Here is a 21,332-nt window from a genome sequence, read left to right as displayed (position 1 = left end):
TGTGTCCGTCATATCAATGATAATCTGGAAACTATTTTACCGTAATGGAACAACTTTCATCCCTCCTCATGTTTCCAAAAAGTTCTCATTTTCTACTTCGTAGCTCCGCCTAGAGTAATAATTGCTTTGGTCGAACTCTTCGCTTCATCAATTATGACCATTGCGTATGACTGCGTCGGAGCAAAATGAATTGGGTGGTCCTTTATTTTTGCAAATAGCTGGATTAAGAATTATGTAATGATCTTCTAGTGCAAAGCACCAGTAGGAAAAATCTCCTTAAACCTTCCAGGAAAGCTCTACTTCGTAGGCTAATACAAAAAGAATCGAGTGAGAACATCATTCTAACTTGTAATTTACTTGCATAACATCACACTGTCGCAAAAAATTATTCTTATAGACTAATTCACAATCCGTGCGAACATCATAGTAAACTTCATTAAAACAGCTTTTGTGTAATACGATTATTGTTTTCAATGATGGCATTTTGCCTATTCCATATTGTACGTTCTATTATTGGTTATTCACCCACATTTCTACTTTTGAGTCTGCACCTATCCAATTTTTGTTTATCCAATTTATAGCACGATCAAGCGTTCCTTTTCTAAAATAGAGATGCACTGTAAAGTTGTCCTCCCACTTCAACCATCCAAATAAATCTAATGCCTTAAAACACGCAAAAAGTTCTTGATTTTTCCACTTATATATATCTTCACCATGGAGGGAAAGTGACAATAAGTTAGATTTAAAACTAGGGATCCCGTCTCCGCATGAGAACAATTTATAGTAATTTTCCAACAGACAAAACTTCACCATATTGCTTACAGAAATAGCATTTTTTAGACCTTTAGAAATCCCTATAAATTGTATATAGTAGTTAGAACTGTCAATTAACTTCGACATTATAGAATTCTCTATACCTTGATTCCAGAACCATATTTCGACTTTCCAGTTGCGGTGCAACACAGGTCGAACAGATGTCATTGTCGCAAAATTTGCCTGGAATTTTTCTGGCAAATTGAGAATTATCCTGGTAAATTGGGGTAAATTGTGTTACAATTTTGGGATAATGGAGGACTTACAATTTGGCAAATTTTGTCAAAATGGCGGAATTCCTACAGAATTCCTAATTCAAATGTTGAGAAATTTTTCAGTAAATTATCATTAAATTGTGGGAAATTTTAGGCAAATCTTTAGTAATAATATGCAAACGAAGTGCAAATTGTGGTGAATTTTGTTAAATTTTTAGTAATTTTATGCAAACGTAATGTAAATTGTGGTGAATTTTAGGCAAATTTTTAGTAATGCTATGCAAACGAAGTGCAAATTGTGGTGAATTTTGTTAAATTTTTAGTAATTTTATGTAAACGTAATGCAAATTGTGGTAAATTTAGTTAAATTTTTAGTAATGTTATGTAAACGAAGTGCAAATTGTGGTGAATTTTGTTAAATTTTTAGTAATGTTATGTAAATTGTTGAAAATTTAGGTGAATTTTTCAGCAATGTTGTGCAAACGTAATGCAAATTGTGGTGAATTTAGTCAAATTTTTAGTAATTTTATGTAAACGTAATGCAAATTGTGGTGAATTTAGTCAAATTTTTAGTAATTTTATATAAACGTAATGCAAATTGTGGTGAATTTAGTCAAATTTTTAGTAATTTTATGTAAACGAAGTGAAAATTGTGGTGAATTTAGTCAAATTTTTAGTAATATTATGTAAACGAAGTGAAAATTGTGGAAAATTTAGTTAAATTTTTAGTAATGTTATGTAAATGCAATGTAAATTGTGGAAAATTTAGGTTGAATGGAAGTTATTGCCTGGTAAATTGTGTTTTTTTTTGTAAAAATGGAGAATTTCCAAAGAAAATTGAGTAACAATCTAATGACAATGGTTTGACAATTTTGGACAATTGAGTGTAAACGTAGCATTTCCAATGACAATTTGAACAATTGCATACAATTCAATGACAAATGGTATAACGATGGTTTGACAATTCTTGACAATTGAGGGCAAACGCAATATTCTTAAGACAATTGAGCAACAATTTAGTGATAATTTTAAACAATTAATTGCAAACGTATGACAATTTAGTAGTAATTTAGTAATTTTATGCAAATTTTATAACAATTTATTATGATTCTTAGTTAAGTACAATAATGTTAAAGAAAAAGAAATAGAAGTTTCGTAACAAAATGTTACGAAACTTACTGTTCCATGTCCCATTTCCAATACTGATATCCCAAAACCTACAAGAAAAAGAAAGGAACTATTACTAACAGTTCATTAAGAAAAATCGAATAAAAACATCCACTTACTAGGTTTTAAAATTCAAGTTGAAGCCGATGCCTACAAAACAGGATAAAAAGGTAAACAACGTTTTTAAATGAAGTTTTCGAAATAATCTTCAAAAGCTTACCAAGGATCTCAGTATCGAAGAGAAACCAAATCTTTCAAAAACTCGTTTTGAAGCTCAGGCCAATTTCCTACCAAATAAAAAAGTTAGTAAAATGACTTTTTTTTTAAAATAAAGCTTTCAAAATGAAAATTACCAAGGTATCCGATTTCTTTGAAGTTTAGAGCCGGGTTCCTAAAAGATGAAAAACGTTTATAATAAAGCTTTCGAAATCCTTCGAAAACTTGCCTGGGATTACAAAATAGAAAAAAAAAGTGAATATAGCGCTTTTTTTAGTAAAGATTTCGAAAGATTTCGAAAACTTACCTAGGGATCCATGCTTCGAAATCGGTCAGATTCCTACAAAAAAAATCAAAAAAAAGGAAAAAACGAAACGTAAGTAAAGTTTCATCAAAGAATGATACATGATACAGAAAAAGGCGTTGAATTCCCACCTAATTTCCCACGCGTCAATATATTCGAAGGATCAGTCGCCTAAAAAAGAAAAGAAATGAACAAAACAGGAGTTAAGTTTCGTTAAAGAAATAATTACAAAAAAAAACTCGTTGTAAACCCGCCGAATTTCGCGCCCATATCTGAAGAACAAACCGTCTAGAAAAATGAATAAATGAAACATTCGTTAGAAGATAAAAAAAATAGAAATTAAAGAAAAAATCTACTACATTCGTAGACCCGAAAAACCAAACGCCCGAAGTAAAAAAATTATTTTCCGGTTTCTGAAACCAAAGCCCGAAACCGGAACCAATCCAAAATTCCTAAACTCCTAAACTAAAAAAATTAAATTAAAGAAGAACGTTAGTAAACGTTCTTGACGAAAAAAAATTAAAAAAATACATTTTCCCCGGCTTACCTTGCATCCATTTCATTCTCGAAAAGTCCAGGGAGCCGTAGCCGAAAGTCCTAAAAAAAAGGAAACGTTAGGTACATTTCCTAAAAAAAAATTGCTTTTAAAAGTTTCGAAGCGAAACTTACTCTTGTTTTCCCAAATCAAGTACCGAAATCCTACAAAAAAAAGAAACGTTAGAAATGTTCCCTAAAAGAATTTAAAAAATTTTGCTTAAAAAGTTTTGAAGCACACGCTTCGAAACTTACCATTTCGAATCCCATGCCAAAAGATCTACACAAAAAGAAAAAAATTGTTAAAACGGTTCCTAGAAAAAATTAAAGAAAGGTATGTTTCGAATGAACATTTCGAAACTAACCGCTTCCAAAATTCCAAAGTCAACCAGGTTCCTAAAGAAAAAGAAACGGAAGTTGTTAGATTTTGAAACGAAAAAGAAAAACAATAAAGAAAAAAAACTTCCCTCACCGAAATTCCCACACGTCCAAATACCCCCGGAGAACTAGCCGTCTACAAAAAAAACAAGAAACGTTATTAGCCGTTTCTTTGAAAAAAATACATTTTTTTTAGTTTCTTACCCAAGGAGTTCAGCCGAAATCTAAAAAAAAATAAATGAAACGTTAGCAACGTTTCTTTAAAAAAAAGTATGTTTTTTAAAGTTTAGAAACTTACCCAAGGAGCCGACCTGATATTCGAAGACGAAGCCTACTGCGAAACTTATCTAGATCGATACCTACAGAATAAGGCGAAACCGAAATTAAAAAAAGAATTTTAATAAAGATTCGAAACGAAACTTAGACTTACCTAACCAGAACCAGAATGGCGAATTGAGGTCGATACCTACAAAATAAGACGGAAAAATATTTTTTTTAAAAAAAAGATCGAAGTTTATTCTGATAAGTTTTGATACATCGAAACTTACTGTTACCGATCCAAGAAGCCAATCCAGGGATCGAAGCCGATACCTACAACAAAAAAACAAAAAAAGACATTTTTTTAAAAAATGGTTTAAGTAAGGTTTCGAAGCTTTCGCTTCAAAACTTACCAAACCAAAGTCCAATCCGGATCCTGAAATCGAAGGCCACTGATTGAATTTTCCGCGTTCAAGAGACCCGAAAATAACCTAAGAAACTCCTCTTCACCGAATTTCTCGCGCGTTTAAATATCCCGAACTGGCCGTCTAAGAGACCGAAAGAACAACCTAAAAAAAGGAAAAGAAGGACTGTTATTACCAACTTGTTAAAATAGAAAATTAAAACAAAGAAAAAATGACTCCCCAAAATCCATATCGAAGAACTGTCCGCCACCAGGAACCTAAAGAAGGTAAATTGAAGTCGGAAATAAGTATTAAAAAAAATTTTAGAAGTTACGAAGTAAAACTTACCGTTTACATCAAGCCGAAAGTTCTACACGAAAAAAATAAATAAATAAAAGGAAACGTTAGAAACGTTCCTGAAAAAAAAAAATTTTTTTAAAAAAAAGTTTCGAAGCGAACGCTTCGAAACTTACCATTTCGTTCGTTTTCCAAAGCTGAATACCGAAACCCAAGCCGTCTACAAAAAAGAACCCGTCCAGGTGGTGTCCGGAGAGCCAAAACCCGAAAAAAAAAAGAAAATCGAAACGTTAGTGGCGTTTCGCAAATTTTTCTATTTTCTTTTTTTTGAAATTGAGTCCGAAAACGTACCTTCAGCTTCCGGATCTACGAAAAATAAAAAATTTTCGAAGTCTTACTTTCGAAATGCCACTCAGGTTTTTTTTAGTAAAAGTTTCGAATTTTTTGTTTCGAAACTTACCTGAGGACTTGGTGTCCGTAAAAAAAGAAATAAAAAGAGTTTCCTTTTTTTTAATAAAATTTCGAAATTTCTCCTTTCGAAACTCACCTGGGAAGTTGGTTTCCACGTCGGAGCCAAATCCCTAAATTTTTTTAATAAAAAAAAATTGTTTCGTAACGAAAGGTCACGAAACTTGCAAATCAAAAGGTAACATTTAGTATAATGTTTCCTTTAAAAAAATCCGTCCATTTTATTTCATCCAAGGGCCGGTAGAAGTAAGAAAGAAAAGATTATCGATCATCCGATCTAAATCGAATAAAAATCTGCAAACTGCAGATTAATAGTTTCGGCAGGTGAAATATTTAATAAAATGTTTCCTAAAGAGAAAATAACATTTCGAAGGAAAAACTTCGAAATAACTGCATAAGTTGGAAACTTTGAATATACTTTATTTAAACTTTTCGTCTGCTAATATAATTGTTATAATTATTGGGGAAATCACATGAGTCAAAATTAAGCAATTAGTGAATTAATATTATGGTAAATTTTGATTCCAGATCACAGTTAAGAAAAATTCACTCAAAAATTGAGATCATGTTATCTTTAATAGATAGTTAGACACAATTTTGTTAATGTTTAGTAAATAATGTTCGATAATGGTGCATTTTTTTAGTAAATGATATAATTTTTTGCAAAATGTTACATCATCTCTAGTAAATATCAACAAATTGCAAAAAAATGTAACATTTTATCGAAAAAAACAACATTCTAATGAAAAATGTAACATTTGACCAAAAAAACATGAAATTTGTTAAAAAATGCGACATTTGATAAAAAAATGTGGAATTTTCATAAAAATGCATCATTTGCCAGAAAATTGGAATATTTGACAAAAAAAAAGCAAAATTTGATTTTTAATTGACAATGTTATAACAATGTTACGAAATGTTGTTACAATGATATTACATTGGTGGCAAATGCAGAATTTTCATAAAAAATGCACCATTTGACAAAAAAAAAGCAAAATTTGATTTTTAATTGACAATGTTATAACAATGTTACGAAATGTTGTTACAATGATATTACATTGGTGGCAAATGTGGAATTTTCATAAAAATGCTCCATTTGGGAATATTTGACAAAAAAAAAAGCAAAATTTGATTTTAATTGACAATGTTATAACAATGTTATGAAATGTTGTTACAATGATATTACATTGGTGGCAAAATGCGGAATTTTCATAAAAATGCACCATTTGGCAGAAAATCGGAATATTTGACAAAAAAAAAGCAAAATTTGATTTTAATTGACAATGTTATAACAATGTTATGAAATGTTGTTACAATGATATTACATTGGTGGCAAAATGCGGAATTTTCATAAAAATGCACCATTTGACAAAAAAAAAGCAAAATTTGATTTAATTGACAATGTTATAACAATGTTACGAAATGTTACATTTGAGGTGTAATGTAGCATTTTCCCAAAATTTCATAAGATTTGCTAAATCGGACAATGTTGTAACAATGCTATTCCAAAAAATTGCTCAGCGTAATGTAGCATTTTCCACAATTTCCCACCATTTTCCAGAAAAATGGGGAATTTGCATTTTTTGAATTTTGGACAATGGTGCCCCTTCGACCTGTGCAAGGCCAGCATTATATGAGGATAATAGTATCCATCACTAGCAACAAGTACCAGAACGCCGGGAGGGTATTACATTACGGCGGAATCGATAGCTTGTCCTAACGTAGGATCTACTGCCTTTTCACGATTTCTTACATTTCTGTCAAGCGCATTGACTTCATAATCCTTTTCTCTAATAAAGTTCTACAAATCTTCATCACTTGGAGGACGAGAACCAACAAGAACCGGTTTACTACCCTTTAGGCGCCCATCAAGGACTACCTCGAGCAGCAAACCATGATCTATACGAAATTCGTTTAGTTGAAACCCCCTTGATGAAAGGCAGCCTAACATTTCTTTTGTTCCGACCGCAAATTTGCCTTCGATAAATAAATTGGAATCGTCAACAAACACGTAAACAGAGTTATCAGGTAGCGGTTGAATTTGAATGCCCACATGGTAGCAATCTTCGGCCACATGAAGGAAAGCATCTTTTATTTTCGCTTCAGAGTTCCTTAGCTCTTCACCACCTAACACTTCCTTAATACTTAGGTTGAATGGTATAAAACTTCTAACGGGTCCTGACTTCTTTCGGTAATCTTTTTTAAGGAGGTCTATTTTCCATATTGTGAACTCGTCCTGTTCATCAAATTCGTAATCTTTATTTGCCCTGATTTTCTTTTTGAGAATGCCAATAGTATCTTCATCACTGACCTCAATTAAAATTGTATCAGTGTGTGAAGTTGCTACAACGAAACAGCGTAGGGACAACATCTCTTCTGATTAGTATTTTTAATTTTTTAGAAAACTCGTAAGATAGCTTGGAATTCAAATGAGAAAGTATGTTGTACCGTTAAATCGAAAGTTCTGGCATAAATTTCATCCCACAAGGGTTCCACGAAATGGTTAGTTTGTGGCTCATATGTAATACATAAAATCTAATCAGTACGAATTTGCATAAGATATGTTACATAGTAACCTTACTAGTACTGTAGAACAAAATTAGTGCACAATCATTTCGAACAACGAGACCGTGACCCTCAGGTCACAGTTGGCTTATTTCTTACCGAACAGCTTTAGAGGTTTTTCCCTAGATTCCATGTGAATTAACGCAAGTTGGAAAGAGAATAATGAAAAAATATGAAGACGAAAATAAAAGCTAGCATATGTTTTTTTTATGCATAATGACAATCTATATACTAAAAAATTGTCCAACAACGAGAGCGTGACCCAGGGGTCACAGTTTCCTTATTTCATGTGTTTCACAAATTTTTGTATCACATAACAATCATAACACGATCAAAAAATAATTTGTCTAGTTCTTTCGTATAGAAGCTTTCTGTATATAATTTGCGTTGAATAATAGGAATAGCACTGAGTAGTTGATAACGATTACTGAAGTTATATATACAAGCAATACAGCTTTTATGAATAATATAATAAAGAACAAAAAAGATGTACTCAAACTCCACCAATAAACGGTACTACATATAATTGTTATTTAACTAAAGATCAATAGTTCTGGAATGAAATATTGTAGAGTTTTAATGTAAACATTTCTCTTGAAATGGTGATCAACGATGAGATTATTTGTCCGGTCAACAATGAAGAAGAAATACATTCAGAGCGATCATTACAAAGTAGTATATTCTTTTTCTAAAGAAACCAGATTGAAGTGCATTTTGCTCTTCGAGCCTATGAACTGACCGTCTTGCCCTAGATTCTATCTACCCAAAGGGTACGGAGTAGAACTGGAATGACCCTCTGGGGAAAGAATGTACACGTTCATTGGTTATAGATTTTTTACTATGCACAAAACGGTATCAATTACGTAGGTGAATAACAGACAAATGTATGCAGAAAAATCTCTGATTTTTGGAGGAACGAGGAAGAGGGGCTTGGCGTAGCCTTTCGAAGAAATAGCCTGAGCGTCTTGCTGCTCAACCACGCTCTGTATTCGTTTTTTACAATTCTCATACATTATCAATTACGTAGATGATTAAATAGACAAATGTAAGCAAAAAAAAATCTCCATGATTTTTCGAGGAACGAGGAAAATAATGGAGTGAAAATTATGGAGGAGGAGGTTCTAGGAACCTAGATTCATAGGGCAAGACGGTCAGATAGAACTTCCTCTGCAAAGGTTTTAGGAAATGTATTCATAAGACTGATGAGATACATGGTCCTGGTAATTCTGCTGAAATTGATTCCACTTCTTTGATTTCTCCATGGACTAATTTCATGGACCGAGGAAAACAAAAATATAATGTGTAAAAAAGATTATCGCTTTACGTGTGAGATATATTAGTAGTACTCGTCATACTATTCGGCCCCTTTTAGTAAAATTTATTGGTATGTTCTTGGAAGCAACTTTGATTGCTGTTACGTATTTCAAAGTTCGTTTAGAGCTAACTTGGGAACACACAAGGTGAGTAATTTCAATGTACATATTTTTCAGTCATTCCTAATGGTGTTCTCTCGATTTTTAAGTGAATATGTTGTCTTACCAATCTGCCATCATAATGATTTCTTTTTTATCTCATTCGAGAAAATAGACGCAATTCCAGAATAAACTAATCTCTGTTGCAATATTCACAGATGCGGACAATTTATCTTATACAAAAATTAGTGAAACTTGCTTTTCCGAAGGAACTCTAGGAGATACCGCATGTGTTATTACATAATATAATCACCCATTATTCTAATACCATTTGCAGTACAACAAGTTATTATTGGGATGAACATAGTGATCGTTTATGCGATAAGAGAGATGATATATTTTTAGAATCTTATTGTATAGTTTCGATGGGCATTATTTTCTAAGTAACGAGATGTAAGACAAGCGTCCAAACAAATAGAATAGACGTTGATCAAATATCAGATGTTTTTTATTGTGTCTACATAATTACGAAACAGTGTCAATGTTAAGTCTAGGATTGTAACTTAGTATAAGGGTTAACATCACGTCTCGAAGAGACACCAGGAATATCATGAGGGGGGGCGGGGGGTTAACAACGGAATAATAACAGGAATAAGAGGGCGTCTGAGCTTTTCCTCGATTGTGTTTATTGTTTATTGTGTTAATATAGAAAAACTGCAGGCAACAGTAACCATTACTTAGGTTGTCAGGAGAGAACCAAAATGCCTGGAGAAAAATGACAAAGACAAAGCAAAAATAATCAGGATAATAGATAACAGAATAAATATATTCTATAGCGTAGTCTTATTTATAAATCGAGATGGCGATGTCACAGCAATTTCTGAGAGAGACAAAAATGTTATAGTATACAGGTTGTATTATACAATCATCTTAATATCGTACTTTACTTGGAACGCTTTGCTGATTAATGACGTTTGTTGTACTTTATTGTAAATAATAGAAATACTGGAGGGTATTGTTTCGCAATATATAGTACAAAAGTTCTTACGTGATGTAATAGAGAGCGATGGTTTTGTTGAACGATTTGTTTCGTAAATATATATAGCGTGTTGTGATATTCAAGCTCTGAACTCCAAACTATACTCTCTGTTAACAGTGTATTACATTATTATGAGGATAACCTTACAGCAAATTAATGTAAACGAAGCTTAGTTCCCTGAAATAAAAAGTCCATTGTTATGGTATGAACACAATCCTCATAAAACGGAGTTATATACTTTACCTATGCATACATGAAAAGTAATGGGTTATTAGTTCTGTTGTTAGATAATGTATCGGATACCTGAAGGCTACATATAATATGGTGAGAGTCCTTAATCTATTCATGGATTTGACAAGAAACCAAGTTATGAAGGCCCCGCAAAAATCATATGGCTTCTGCGGATGTCGACTGCGGATATCAATAACTACGAGACTGTAAGCCGACTGTCTTGTCGCTCAATCACGCTTTTTATTCATTTTTTTTACTCTTAATCACAAAATCTATTACGTGTGTGATAATGAACAAGTTGTGTGCGCCCAAAAAATTCTTCACTTCCAGGAATAAGTAACTATGTTAAAGTAAAGATATAAGACTGCGAAAGAAAATAACTATTAGTAATGTGATTAATTTTATGTAAACAGTTGCCATGGATCCAAGGAGTGAAAAGCTTTCAAGTGCGTTTAGGAGTATTTCTTATTAAAAAAAATAATGAAGCATGTATTAATCGTTTGACGATAAGATCCTAGTAGCTGATACTATTAGTTTTTAAAGCGAGTAATAGCAGCCGTTATGAAATGAACCTGTCCGCATTCCAAAATTCAATAATTCATCATCAGTGATTAGATAATTTACCTTGAAATGTCAAACTATCTGTAATCTACGAAGGTAAATATTTTGAATACACGTTTAAGATTCTAGGTTCCGCCTACGAAGTAGATTCTTATGTTCCCAATTTTTTTATTTTTTTATAAATCGATAATCTCGTACTCTTGAAAACAAAAAAAACAAATGTATGCTTAATAACATCTTCCCGAAACATAGTATCATTCTCCTGTTATCTGCTTACACAACATTTATAGTTCCATCACAACAAGAAATAGTACAATCAGGTACGTAATATTAATTTTTTTTAATTGCTTCGTGTCCACAAGATTCTCCAAAATCATCTGGCGAAGATCCATCTCCTGGTATTAGCCTCCAGGGAAAGTTCCCGAATTCTCCAAAAGAATTACATGGTAGTCCATCTCTAGTGATGATGCGATTCCAAGTGTCACCAATTATCTTTCCTTGACGATTATCCTTTCTAACGATAATTTCGTTTACTTTTATTAGACCAATGTCTAATGCAGTTTTGAATGCTTCATTAAGTGATGCATCATAGAGATCCTTATTTACAAGTTTATTGTTATCTACACGACCAACTCCATAGTCTTCTGATTTAGTCTCGGAAATAAAATATACTTCATTCGTAAGAACCTTGTCAAAGTCGTCTACCGAAAAACATGGTATACCATCCGGTGTTACGATCATAGGCACACCATTATAAATGAACAATTTTCCAGTTCGCATGTTTTCATCAGCCACAAACTTATCATGAGCTTGTAATGTATCGCTTTTAACAAGCTCATAAAGAGAGGGAATTTCATCAGTATTGTCCATTTCTGATTATGACTTTTATATTCATATTCTAAATTCAATTTTATGACCAACCTATATTGCTAAAGGAATGCAAAAATAGTAACATGGAAACTACTTATCTTAGACACAAAAAATCGTGCTGATGATAACATAGTATAGGTACTCAGATGGATTTTATTATCAATAACAAGCAATACTATTTCTAGTAGTGTCTATTGTTTCCTGTGTGCAAACACACGGCCCCATCAAGCAACGCTTGAAGGAAATCCCTCGAGCTCCGTTTATATCTCTGTCTAATGCAATCCCACATTTTGAGCATCGGTATACTTTTTTTCCATTAATATCCTGTACATTTCCACAACAACCGCAAGTCTTGGAAGTAAATGCTTCATTCTGGATTATAATCGAAATTCCCAATTCTTCCGCCTTGGAGATTAAAAGTTGACGAAAACGGTAGTGGGCCCAACAGACACAGGTCGAACAGATGTCATTGTCGCAAAATTTGCCTGGAATTTTTCTGGCAAATTGAGAATTATCCCGGTAAATTGAGGTAAATTGTGTTACAATTTTGGGATAATGGAGGACTTACAATTTGGCAAATTTTGTCAAAATGGCGGAATTCCTACAGAATTCCTAATTCAAATGTTGAGAAATTTTTCAGTAAATTATCATTAAATTGTGGGAAATTTTAGGCAAATTTTTAGTAATGTTATGCAAACGAAGTGTAAATTGTGGTGAATTTAGTTAAATTTTTAGTAATTTTATGCAAACGTAATGTAAATTGTGGTGAATTTTAGGCAAATTTTTAGTAATTTTATGCAAACGAAGTGCAAATTGTGGTGAATTTAGTTAAATTTTTAGTAATGTTATGTAAACAAAGTGCAAATTGTGGTGAATTTAGTTAAATTTTTAGTAATTATATGTAAACGTAATGTAAATTGTGGTGAATTTAGTTAAATTTTTAGTAATGCTATGCAAACGAAGTGCAAATTGTGGTGAATTTAGTCAAATTTTTAGTAATTTTATGTAAACGTAATGTAAATTGTGGTGAATTTAGTCAAATTTTTAGTAATTTTATGCAAACGTAATGCAAATTGTGGTAAATTGTAGTGTATTTTTAGTAATGTTATGCAAACGTAATGCAAATAGTGGTAAATTGTAGTGTATTTTTAGTAATATTATGTAAATTGTTGAAAATTTAGGTGAATTTTTCAGCAATGTTGTGCAAACGTAATACAAATTGTGGAAAATTGTGGTGAATTTTGCATTTTTTTGGTAAATGTTAGCTAGATTTTTGAATAATTTAGTGAAATTTAGGATAATTTCGGACAATTGAGTGAAAATGTTTTACCGATTTTGGACAATTGAGTGTAAACGATATAAATGCAACATTTTCGAAGATAATTTAGTGAAATTTTGCAATAATTTCAGATAATTGAGTGAAATTTTCGGACAATTGAGCGAAATTTAGTAATAATTTTAAACAATTTAGTGTAAACGCCATGACAATTTAAAACACTGATTTATAATCTATTATAATTTTATTTATTAATAAATGCACAATTATTATTATTTAACGATAATCTATATTTATCAGATATCCGATAATCTATGGATAATCCGCACCAGTGCCAAAATAGAAAACCTAAAAAAGAAAAAAACGAAACATTAATATACGTTTCGTAAAAAAAAATAAATTAAAGAAACATTTCGAAGTTATATACCTTCGAAATGTTGAATTCCATACGTCCAATAAGCCGCTGAACCTAAAAAAGAAAAAAACGAAACATTAATTTATGTTTCATGAAAAAAATTAAATTGAAGAAACATTTCGAAGGTTATATACCTTCGAAATGTTGAATTCCATACGTCCAATAAGCCGCTGAACCTAAAAAAGAAAAAAAACGAAACATTAATTTATGTTTCGTGAAAAAAATTAAATTAAAGAAACATTTCGAAGTTACATACCTTCGAAATGTTGAATTCCATACGTCCAATGAGCTGCTGAACCTAAAAAAGAAAAAAAAACGAAACATTAATAACCGTTTCGTTGAAAAAAATAAAAATAAAAAATATTTCGAAGTATACCTTCGAAATATTGAATTCCGGTCTGTCCAATGGCCGCCGAACCTAAAAAAAAAAAAAAATGAAGCGTTAATAAACACTTCGTTGAAAAATAAAATAAAAAAATTTCGAAGTATACCTTCGAAATATTCCCTTCGTTTTCCCTTTCCCTTTCGTTCTCACCCTTCCCTTTCGTCTTCTCTTTCGTTTTCTCTTTTCCTTTACATTTTTCACCTTCCCCTTTCATTTTTCACATTCCCCTTTCGTTTTTCACCTTTCCCTTTCGTTCTCATCTTTCTCTTTCCTTTCGTTCTCACCTTTCCCTTTCATTCCTTTAACCTATAAAAAAACAAAAAATAAACGAAACTTAAATAATGTTTCGTTATATAATAAAAGAACACCCCACCAAATGCCCGGAGTTTCCTTTGTCTCCTCCAATTACTTGGATGGGTTCTTCAATTCATTCACCTTTGCCAAGCACTTTCTTTTTGAACTTCTTAACCATTTTAGTTCCAATTTGGCAGAAGTGGATGTTAAGGTGATCTATAAAAAAAATTGAAACGTTAGTTAACGTTTCGTTAAGAAATAAAGAAAAAAATATAAACAAAAACAAAATTCCCTTTATTACCTTCCACCCAAAGTCCGGTTCGTGAATTCATTCCGGTGTTCCTACAAAAAGTAAAGGAAAGAAACGTTTAATATCGTTTCTTTAAAAAAAAACAATAAATTAAGTTTCGCAACGATTCGTTGCGAAACTCACCGGGTCGTTTCATCCAAACGTCCGGAACCTACAAAAAGAAGGAAAGAAACGTTAGTTAACGTTTCTTTTAATAAAAAAAAAATAAAAAATTAAGTTTCGCAATGTAACATTGCGAAACTTACCATCATCCTAACGTCCGGAACCTACAAAAGTAAAATAAAGAAACGTTAGTTAACGTTTCTTAAAAAGAAATAAATAAAAATAAAGTTTCACAACACAATGTTGCGAAACTCACCGGTTCGTTTCGAACTCATCATCCAAACGTCCGGCGTTCCTACAAAAAGAAAAAGGAAACTTAGAAACGTTTCCTTACAAAAAAAAGAAAAAATTTTTTTCTTAAAAGTTTCGAAGCGTACAACAACACGCTTCGAAACTTACCGATTCGCCTTCCAAAGTCGAATATCGAAAAATCTCTACAAAAAAAATAGGAAACGTTAGAAACGTTTCCTTACAAAAAATTAAAAAAAAATAATTTTTTTTAAAAAGTTTCGAAGCGAAACGCTTCGAAACTTACCCTTTCGGTTCCTTGCTTCCCGAAGTCGAATACCGAAAGACCTACACAAAAAAAGAAAGAAAGGAAACGTTAGAAAAGTTTCCTAAAGAAATTAAAAATTTTCAAAAAGTTTCGAAGCATATGCTTCGAAACTTACCATTTCGAATCCCAAAGAAGCATGCCAAAGGACCTACACAAAAAAAAAAATAAGAAACGTTAGATACGTTTCCTAAAGAAATTAAAAAAAACACTGTTTCGAAGCGAACTCGCTTTGAAACTTACCCTTAATTTCCTAAATTTCCGAAATCGAATATCGAGATCTAAAAAAAGAGAGTATAGGAAGCGTTAGAAACGTTTCCTAAAAGAAATTAAAAAAATATATTAAAAGTTTCGAAGCGAACGCTTCGAAACTTACCATTTCGTTGGAATTTTCCGGGAAGGGAAAGGGGAAGGGGAGAGAAAGAGAGGGGAAAAGGGCGAAGGGAAGGGAAATGAAACGAAAAGGGAGGAAGAGAACGAAAGGGAAAGGGAAAATGGAGGGAGAAAAGGGGGAAATGAAACGAAAAGGGAGGAGGAGAAAGGGAAAGGGAAAAGGGAAGAAAGAAAGAGGACGTGAGAAAAAAAATTAAGCTTTTGCTAAAAAAAGCTTAATTTTTTTTTTCGTTATACCGCAGCTGAAGCTGCGGTAATTATTAAGTAATATCACGTGATGCACGTGATATATAATTTTATATAAATAGGGGCTTTCCCCCGCCCCGGAATTTTTTTTTTTTATTTTAATAATTTTAAATAGATGTATATATATGCTTATATATACATATATATATATCTATTAACTAATACTTTACGAAAAGCCCCTCCTCTGTAAACAGGTAGAGGTCATAAAGTACCTATAGGGGGAGAGCCATTGCTGCTCCCTCCGCCTGTTTATAGTGACAAAAAGAGGGAGTCTTCAGTAGTAAGGTTTAGTATTAAATTACATCACAACACATCGTGTTATATTAACAATGTGTTTAATGTTAAATAATGCGTTTAAAATATAAATATTATAAATTTAATAATGTACGTAATTAAATAAATAAAAATTATCATCAATTTTTAATGTAATTAAGTGTAATGCTACGTTATCCAATGTAATTGTAGTATTTTTTTTGTGTTTTTTAGTGCAATTCCGCGTTTTTTAGTGCAATTCCGCATTTTCTAGCATAATGTTACATTTTCCAGTATAACGCGAAATTTTTTAAAAAAAAAATGATAATTGTGGTACTTTTTAGTGTAATGCTACATTGTCTAGTGCAATTGTGGTATTTTTTAGTGCAATTCTGAATTTTCTAGCATAATGTTACATTTTCCAGCATAACACGAAATTTTCTAAAAAATATGATAATTGTGGTACTTTTTAGTGTAATGCTACATTGTCTAGTGTAATTGTGGTATTTTTTAGTGCAATGCCGCATAATCTAGTATAGTGCTACATTTTTTAGTATAATTTAATGTAATGTGGAATTTTCCAAAAAATGAGATAATTGTGATGCTTTTTAGTGTAATTTGGTGAAATGCTACATTTTCCAGTGTAATGCTATATTACTGAGCATTTTCAAAAAAAAATGTAAAATCTTAACATTCTGACGAAAATGAAACATTTTGACCAAAAAAACGTAAAATTTGCTGAAAATATGCAACATTTGACAGAAAATATAGAATTTTCATAAAAAAATACACCATTTGCAAGAAAATCGGAATATTTGACAAAATTTGAATTTAATTGACAATGTTATAACAATTTTATGAAATGTTGTTACAATGATATCACATTGAAGATAAAATGTGGCATTTTCATAAAAATGCACCATTTGCAAAAAAATTGGAACATTTGACAAAAAAAAAGCAAAATTTGATTTTAATTGACAATGTTATAACAATTTTATTAAATGTTATTACATTTGAGGTAAAATGTGAAATTTTCATAAAAATGCACCATTTGCAAGAAAATTGGAACATTTAACAAAAAAAAAGCAAAATTTGATTTTAATGACAATGTTATAACAATGTTACGAAATGTTACAAAAATGTTACATTTGAGATATAATGTAGCATTTTCCCAAAATTTCATAAGATTTGCTAAATCGGACAATGTTGTAACAATGCTATTCCAAAAAATTGCTCAGCGTAATGCAGCATTTTCCACAATTTCCCACCATTTTCCAGGAAAATGGGGAATTTGCATTTTTTGAATTTTGGACAATGGCGCCCCTTCGACCTGTGAGAGTATTTTTCTCACAGATAATTTCTGGATTTTTCGAGACTTGCGTTTAATCATATCACTCACTTCAAAGGTGGAATAATAACATCAAACTCTCGTATAAAGAAGTTAATACTTTCCCTGTGAAGGGCACAACACCTTAGCGTGGATACTTCATGTTACTAATTACTTTTGGGCACTTGAAATGGAATAATTTGGTAACAATTTATCTGATACATATTAACGTTCAACTATATTGGTCAATGGAGATTTGTCTACTGTACTTTCTTACCACATGATATATTATGTTGGGATCGCATTAAAAATTTTGACAGGATTGAAGAACAAATAATTCGACACAGGTGGGAATCTATTTTTCAATGGACACATTGTTATTCTTAATGAAAAATATAACGATTTATCTATTCCAACTGATTACATGAATACCTTAAAAATCTTTACGTATATAGTGTGTCCTCCGGGCAGTCTTCGACTGAAATACTAGGCATAGGACTTTCATCACAGTCTTGTTTACTAATGGATTAAATAAGTTTTTAAGAATGGTTCTATCTGTATAACTATGTTTACGTTTATATATGATCCTAAGAAGAAACTGCAATATTTTGATAAAAGAGTTACTCTATTGGAATTACACAACTTTTGATTCGAGATTTCTTCAAACGTGTTACTAAGTCGGAACAAAATTAAATAATATAGGTGGGAATAGAAGATGGTAGGGCTTTTTGTTGTCCATTTCTTCAGAATATTTAATAGACTACTAACGTATACAATCACTATTTTTTTATGCTAGACTTCATCCTTCATGATTTCCCTAAATTCTATCTATCAGATGGTACGAAATGGAACTGGATCGTTACCAAAGAATATTGTTCACAAAGATTAACTAATCGATAACTGAGTATAGCCTTAGGAAATACATATTGGAAAAATACATATGTGCACCCCTTGAAGAAGTGAACGAAGTGAATTTCAGTTTCATTGAAGAAAATAATCGGAAGCAGAATTAAGTGATACGATGCAAAAAAATAGCATCATAATCAGTAACTGCGGCTATTTTTTCTATGACAATCAAGTACACCAATAAAATTTCAATACAATAACAGTCGATATATTATAGTTCTTCTTAGTAGAACTAAATATTACAAGACGAGATTGTTTTAGTTTGTTTATTGTTTGTTTTTTAAAAGAGTTATCGGACCTATGAAATTTTTGACTATTCATCGATATCCGCAGTCGTTGTCCGTAGTAGTCACATGCTTTTATATAAGAAAAAAGTCGGAGAGAAGTTTATCCGGGCTGAATTTTTTGGGAGAATCATCACCTAACAGAGAAAAGCTCACATGATACTCTATACATTTGTTCAGAGTATCACGTGATATTGGACGAATAATATTCGAAGATTGACATTATTTCCCTTATTCATCATTAGAATTTTTCAAAATGGGAATATAGCAGATAGAGACAAAAATTAATCACGCAATGACGTATTGCAATACCAAAGATACGAGAGGCATACTTCTTGGGTATTCTCCATGTATGATCTACAGTGGTGAGCATAATTTTTTGGGCAGAGCCCAGTTCCACTGGAAAAAGAAAGAGGTAAAATACATAAAAAATGCATAAAAAACATTCTAATATGGCCTTTTCCCCATTTGTCATTCCAAATAATTTTGCTCTTCAAGCAGTCTCCGACTGATCACCATCGTATCTTCTAATAATCAGAATCAATAATCATTGCATACTATTTATGCACGGAAAAAATATTCAAGTGTTTTTCATGTTATAATGATGTAATACACAAATATCAATAAACAAAAATTATTTTTCCTTTTTGTCGATCACGGCAATGATTATTAGTAATTCTATTACCTGTTTTAGATTGATATCATCTGTTCACTAGTTGAAAAAAGACAATTCGGCCTAAATTTGACCAGGTTGAATATAGGTCGAATGATGATCTAACCTGTGTCAAATTGAGGTCAAATTTTTGGGCGCATTTAGGGTGCCAATCGTCTCAAATTCGGAAAGAAAATTCGGCCATCACTACACTACCATTCGACCTAAATTTGACTAGGTTGAATTTAGGTTGAATTTAGGTTGAATTTAGGTCTAATAGTGGCGTCAAATTGAGGCGCAGTTCGGATGATTATTCGACACAAAATTTTGTCTCAATATTTATTTATTAATTTAGTTCAATTTCAAATTTATTAATTTATTAAAACACTTAAATATACAGTACATGTATATTAGCATCTATCTAATGTATAAATAAAATAATTATACACAATTTCACAATCACATGATCGCATCTTGAAAAGAACGAATGTTAAAAGTCGTCTCACTATAACTAAAGAAAAAAAATAAAGTCCAAGTCCGATCTGAAATAAAAATTCGGAAAAACAAAACTTTAAAAAAAAAGTTTCAAAACAAACCATTTTGAAACTTACTAATCGATCCTATCATCCGGGATAAGGAAGCCGAAACTACAAAATAAGATAATAAAAAAATTAATTAATAATAAAAAAAAAATTTTTAAAAAAAGTTTTTAAGTGAAAACTTACCAATTCGATCCGGGAAGTGCGAAACTGTTGATTTCTACAAATTATAAGATAAAAAAAATCAATAAAAAAAAATCAAAATTAATAATAAAAAAAAAAACTTACCAATTCAAAGATGTTGATCTACACATTCTACTAAAGAAATCTACCGAAGCTGAAGAAAATTCCAAGAAAACGTCCTACAAAAGTAAGAGATAGAGGAATGGCGGGGAATAACGAAAGAGGAGAGGAAAGGTGAGAGGGAAGAGAGAAAGAAAGCCCTGGAGTTCCTACAAAATAAAGAAATAGAAACATTAATACAGTATAACGTTTCTTTTTTTTAAAAAAAAGAACTACTAAGATTTGTAATACTTACAAATCTTAGTTTTTTTTCGTTCTTCAGAAGCCCACCGAAACCTATAAAAAAAGAATAAGAACGGTTAGTAACCGTTCATAATAATAAGAATAAAAAAAAAGAAAAAAAAACTAAGATTCGTAATACGGAATACTTACGAATCTTAGTTTTTTCCGTTCTTCATTCTTCGGAAACTCACCCAAACGGACGAACCTATAAAAAAAGAAAGGAACGGTTAGTAAACCGTTCCAAAATAATAAAAAAAAACAAAAATCAAGATTCGTACTCGTACTTACGAATCTTGGTTTCAGAAGCCAACCGAACCTATAAAAATAAAAGAAAAAGAACGGTTAGAAACCGTTCATAATATTAAAAAAAAATCCAAGGTTCGTAACAAACCTTAGTTCTCCTTTTCCCGATCCTCGGAAGCTCACAAACCTATAAAAAAAAGAAAGAATGGTTAGTAAACCATTCGTAATAATCAAAAATAAAAAAAGATTGAAGATTCGTACTTACGAATCTTTGGGTTTTTGTTCTTCGGAAGCCCACCTGATCCTAAAAAAAAGAAAAGAACGGTTATTAATAACCATTCATATATTAAAAAAAAAAACAAAAAAATTAAACCAAGATTCGTACTTACTTACGAATCTTGGTTTCTTGGTTTTCCATTCTTCGGAAGCCCACCCGATCCTAAAAAATAGAAAAGAACGGTTATTAGTAACCGTTCATAATATTTTTTTAAAAAATAAAAAAAAAATCCAAGATTCTTACGAATCTTTGGAATTTTTCCGTTTTTCGGAACACGGAAGCCCACCCGAACGGCCGAACCTAAAAAAAAAGTAAAAAAAGAACGGTTAGTAACCGTTCATATTAAATTAAAAAAAAAATAATAAACCAAGTTTCGTACTTACGAAACTTGGTTTTTCCATACTTCAGAAGCCCACCCGAACGGCCGAATCTAAAAAAAAAGTAATAAAAGAACGGTTAGTAACCGTTCATACTAAATTAAAAAAAAATAAATAAATAAACCAAGTTTCGTACTTACGAAACTTGGTTTTTCCATACTTCGGAAGCCCACCCGAACGGCCGAATCTAAAAAAAAAGTAATAAAAGAACGGTTAGTAACCGTTCATATACTAAATTAAAAAA

General features: G+C 31.5%; 4 protein-coding genes across 4 annotated transcripts; all 4 read right to left on the bottom strand.

Moving 5' to 3' along the window:
- Window positions 1–3,167: 3,167 nt before the first annotated feature.
- On the bottom strand, window positions 3,168–4,765 carry OCT59_012858 (uncharacterized protein; the record flags this gene model as incomplete). The annotated part of the gene is made up of 10 exons (XM_066140415.1): window positions 3,168–3,180; window positions 3,263–3,312; window positions 3,505–3,529; window positions 3,615–3,645; window positions 3,832–3,851; window positions 3,926–3,986; window positions 4,058–4,093; window positions 4,176–4,218; window positions 4,299–4,376; window positions 4,763–4,765. The coding sequence occupies 10 exons, from the start codon at window positions 4,763–4,765 to the stop codon at window positions 3,168–3,170; spliced, it is 360 nt and encodes a 119-aa protein (XP_066001299.1).
- Window positions 4,766–6,855: 2,090 nt separating this feature from the next.
- On the bottom strand, window positions 6,856–7,425 carry OCT59_012857 (uncharacterized protein; the record flags this gene model as incomplete). Its single annotated transcript, XM_066140414.1, has 1 exon — window positions 6,856–7,425. The coding sequence occupies one exon, from the start codon at window positions 7,423–7,425 to the stop codon at window positions 6,856–6,858; it is 570 nt and encodes a 189-aa protein (XP_066001298.1).
- A 3,767-nt stretch (window positions 7,426–11,192) lies between these two features.
- Window positions 11,193–11,732, bottom strand: OCT59_012856 (uncharacterized protein; the record flags this gene model as incomplete). The annotated part of the gene is made up of 1 exon (XM_025311447.1): window positions 11,193–11,732. The coding sequence occupies one exon, from the start codon at window positions 11,730–11,732 to the stop codon at window positions 11,193–11,195; it is 540 nt and encodes a 179-aa protein (XP_025171532.1).
- Window positions 11,733–13,320: 1,588 nt separating this feature from the next.
- Window positions 13,321–14,022, bottom strand: OCT59_012855 (uncharacterized protein; the record flags this gene model as incomplete). Its single annotated transcript, XM_066140413.1, has 6 exons — window positions 13,321–13,356; window positions 13,436–13,477; window positions 13,558–13,599; window positions 13,680–13,721; window positions 13,800–13,841; window positions 13,915–14,022. The coding sequence occupies 6 exons, from the start codon at window positions 14,020–14,022 to the stop codon at window positions 13,321–13,323; spliced, it is 312 nt and encodes a 103-aa protein (XP_066001297.1).
- Between the last annotated feature and the right edge of the window lie 7,310 nt (window positions 14,023–21,332).

Source organism: Rhizophagus irregularis, chromosome 20 (assembly GCF_026210795.1).
Source record: "Rhizophagus irregularis chromosome 20, complete sequence".
Lineage (NCBI taxonomy): Eukaryota > Fungi > Glomeromycota > Glomeromycetes > Glomerales > Glomeraceae > Rhizophagus > Rhizophagus irregularis.
This window is presented reverse-complemented; position numbering and strand designations above follow the sequence as displayed.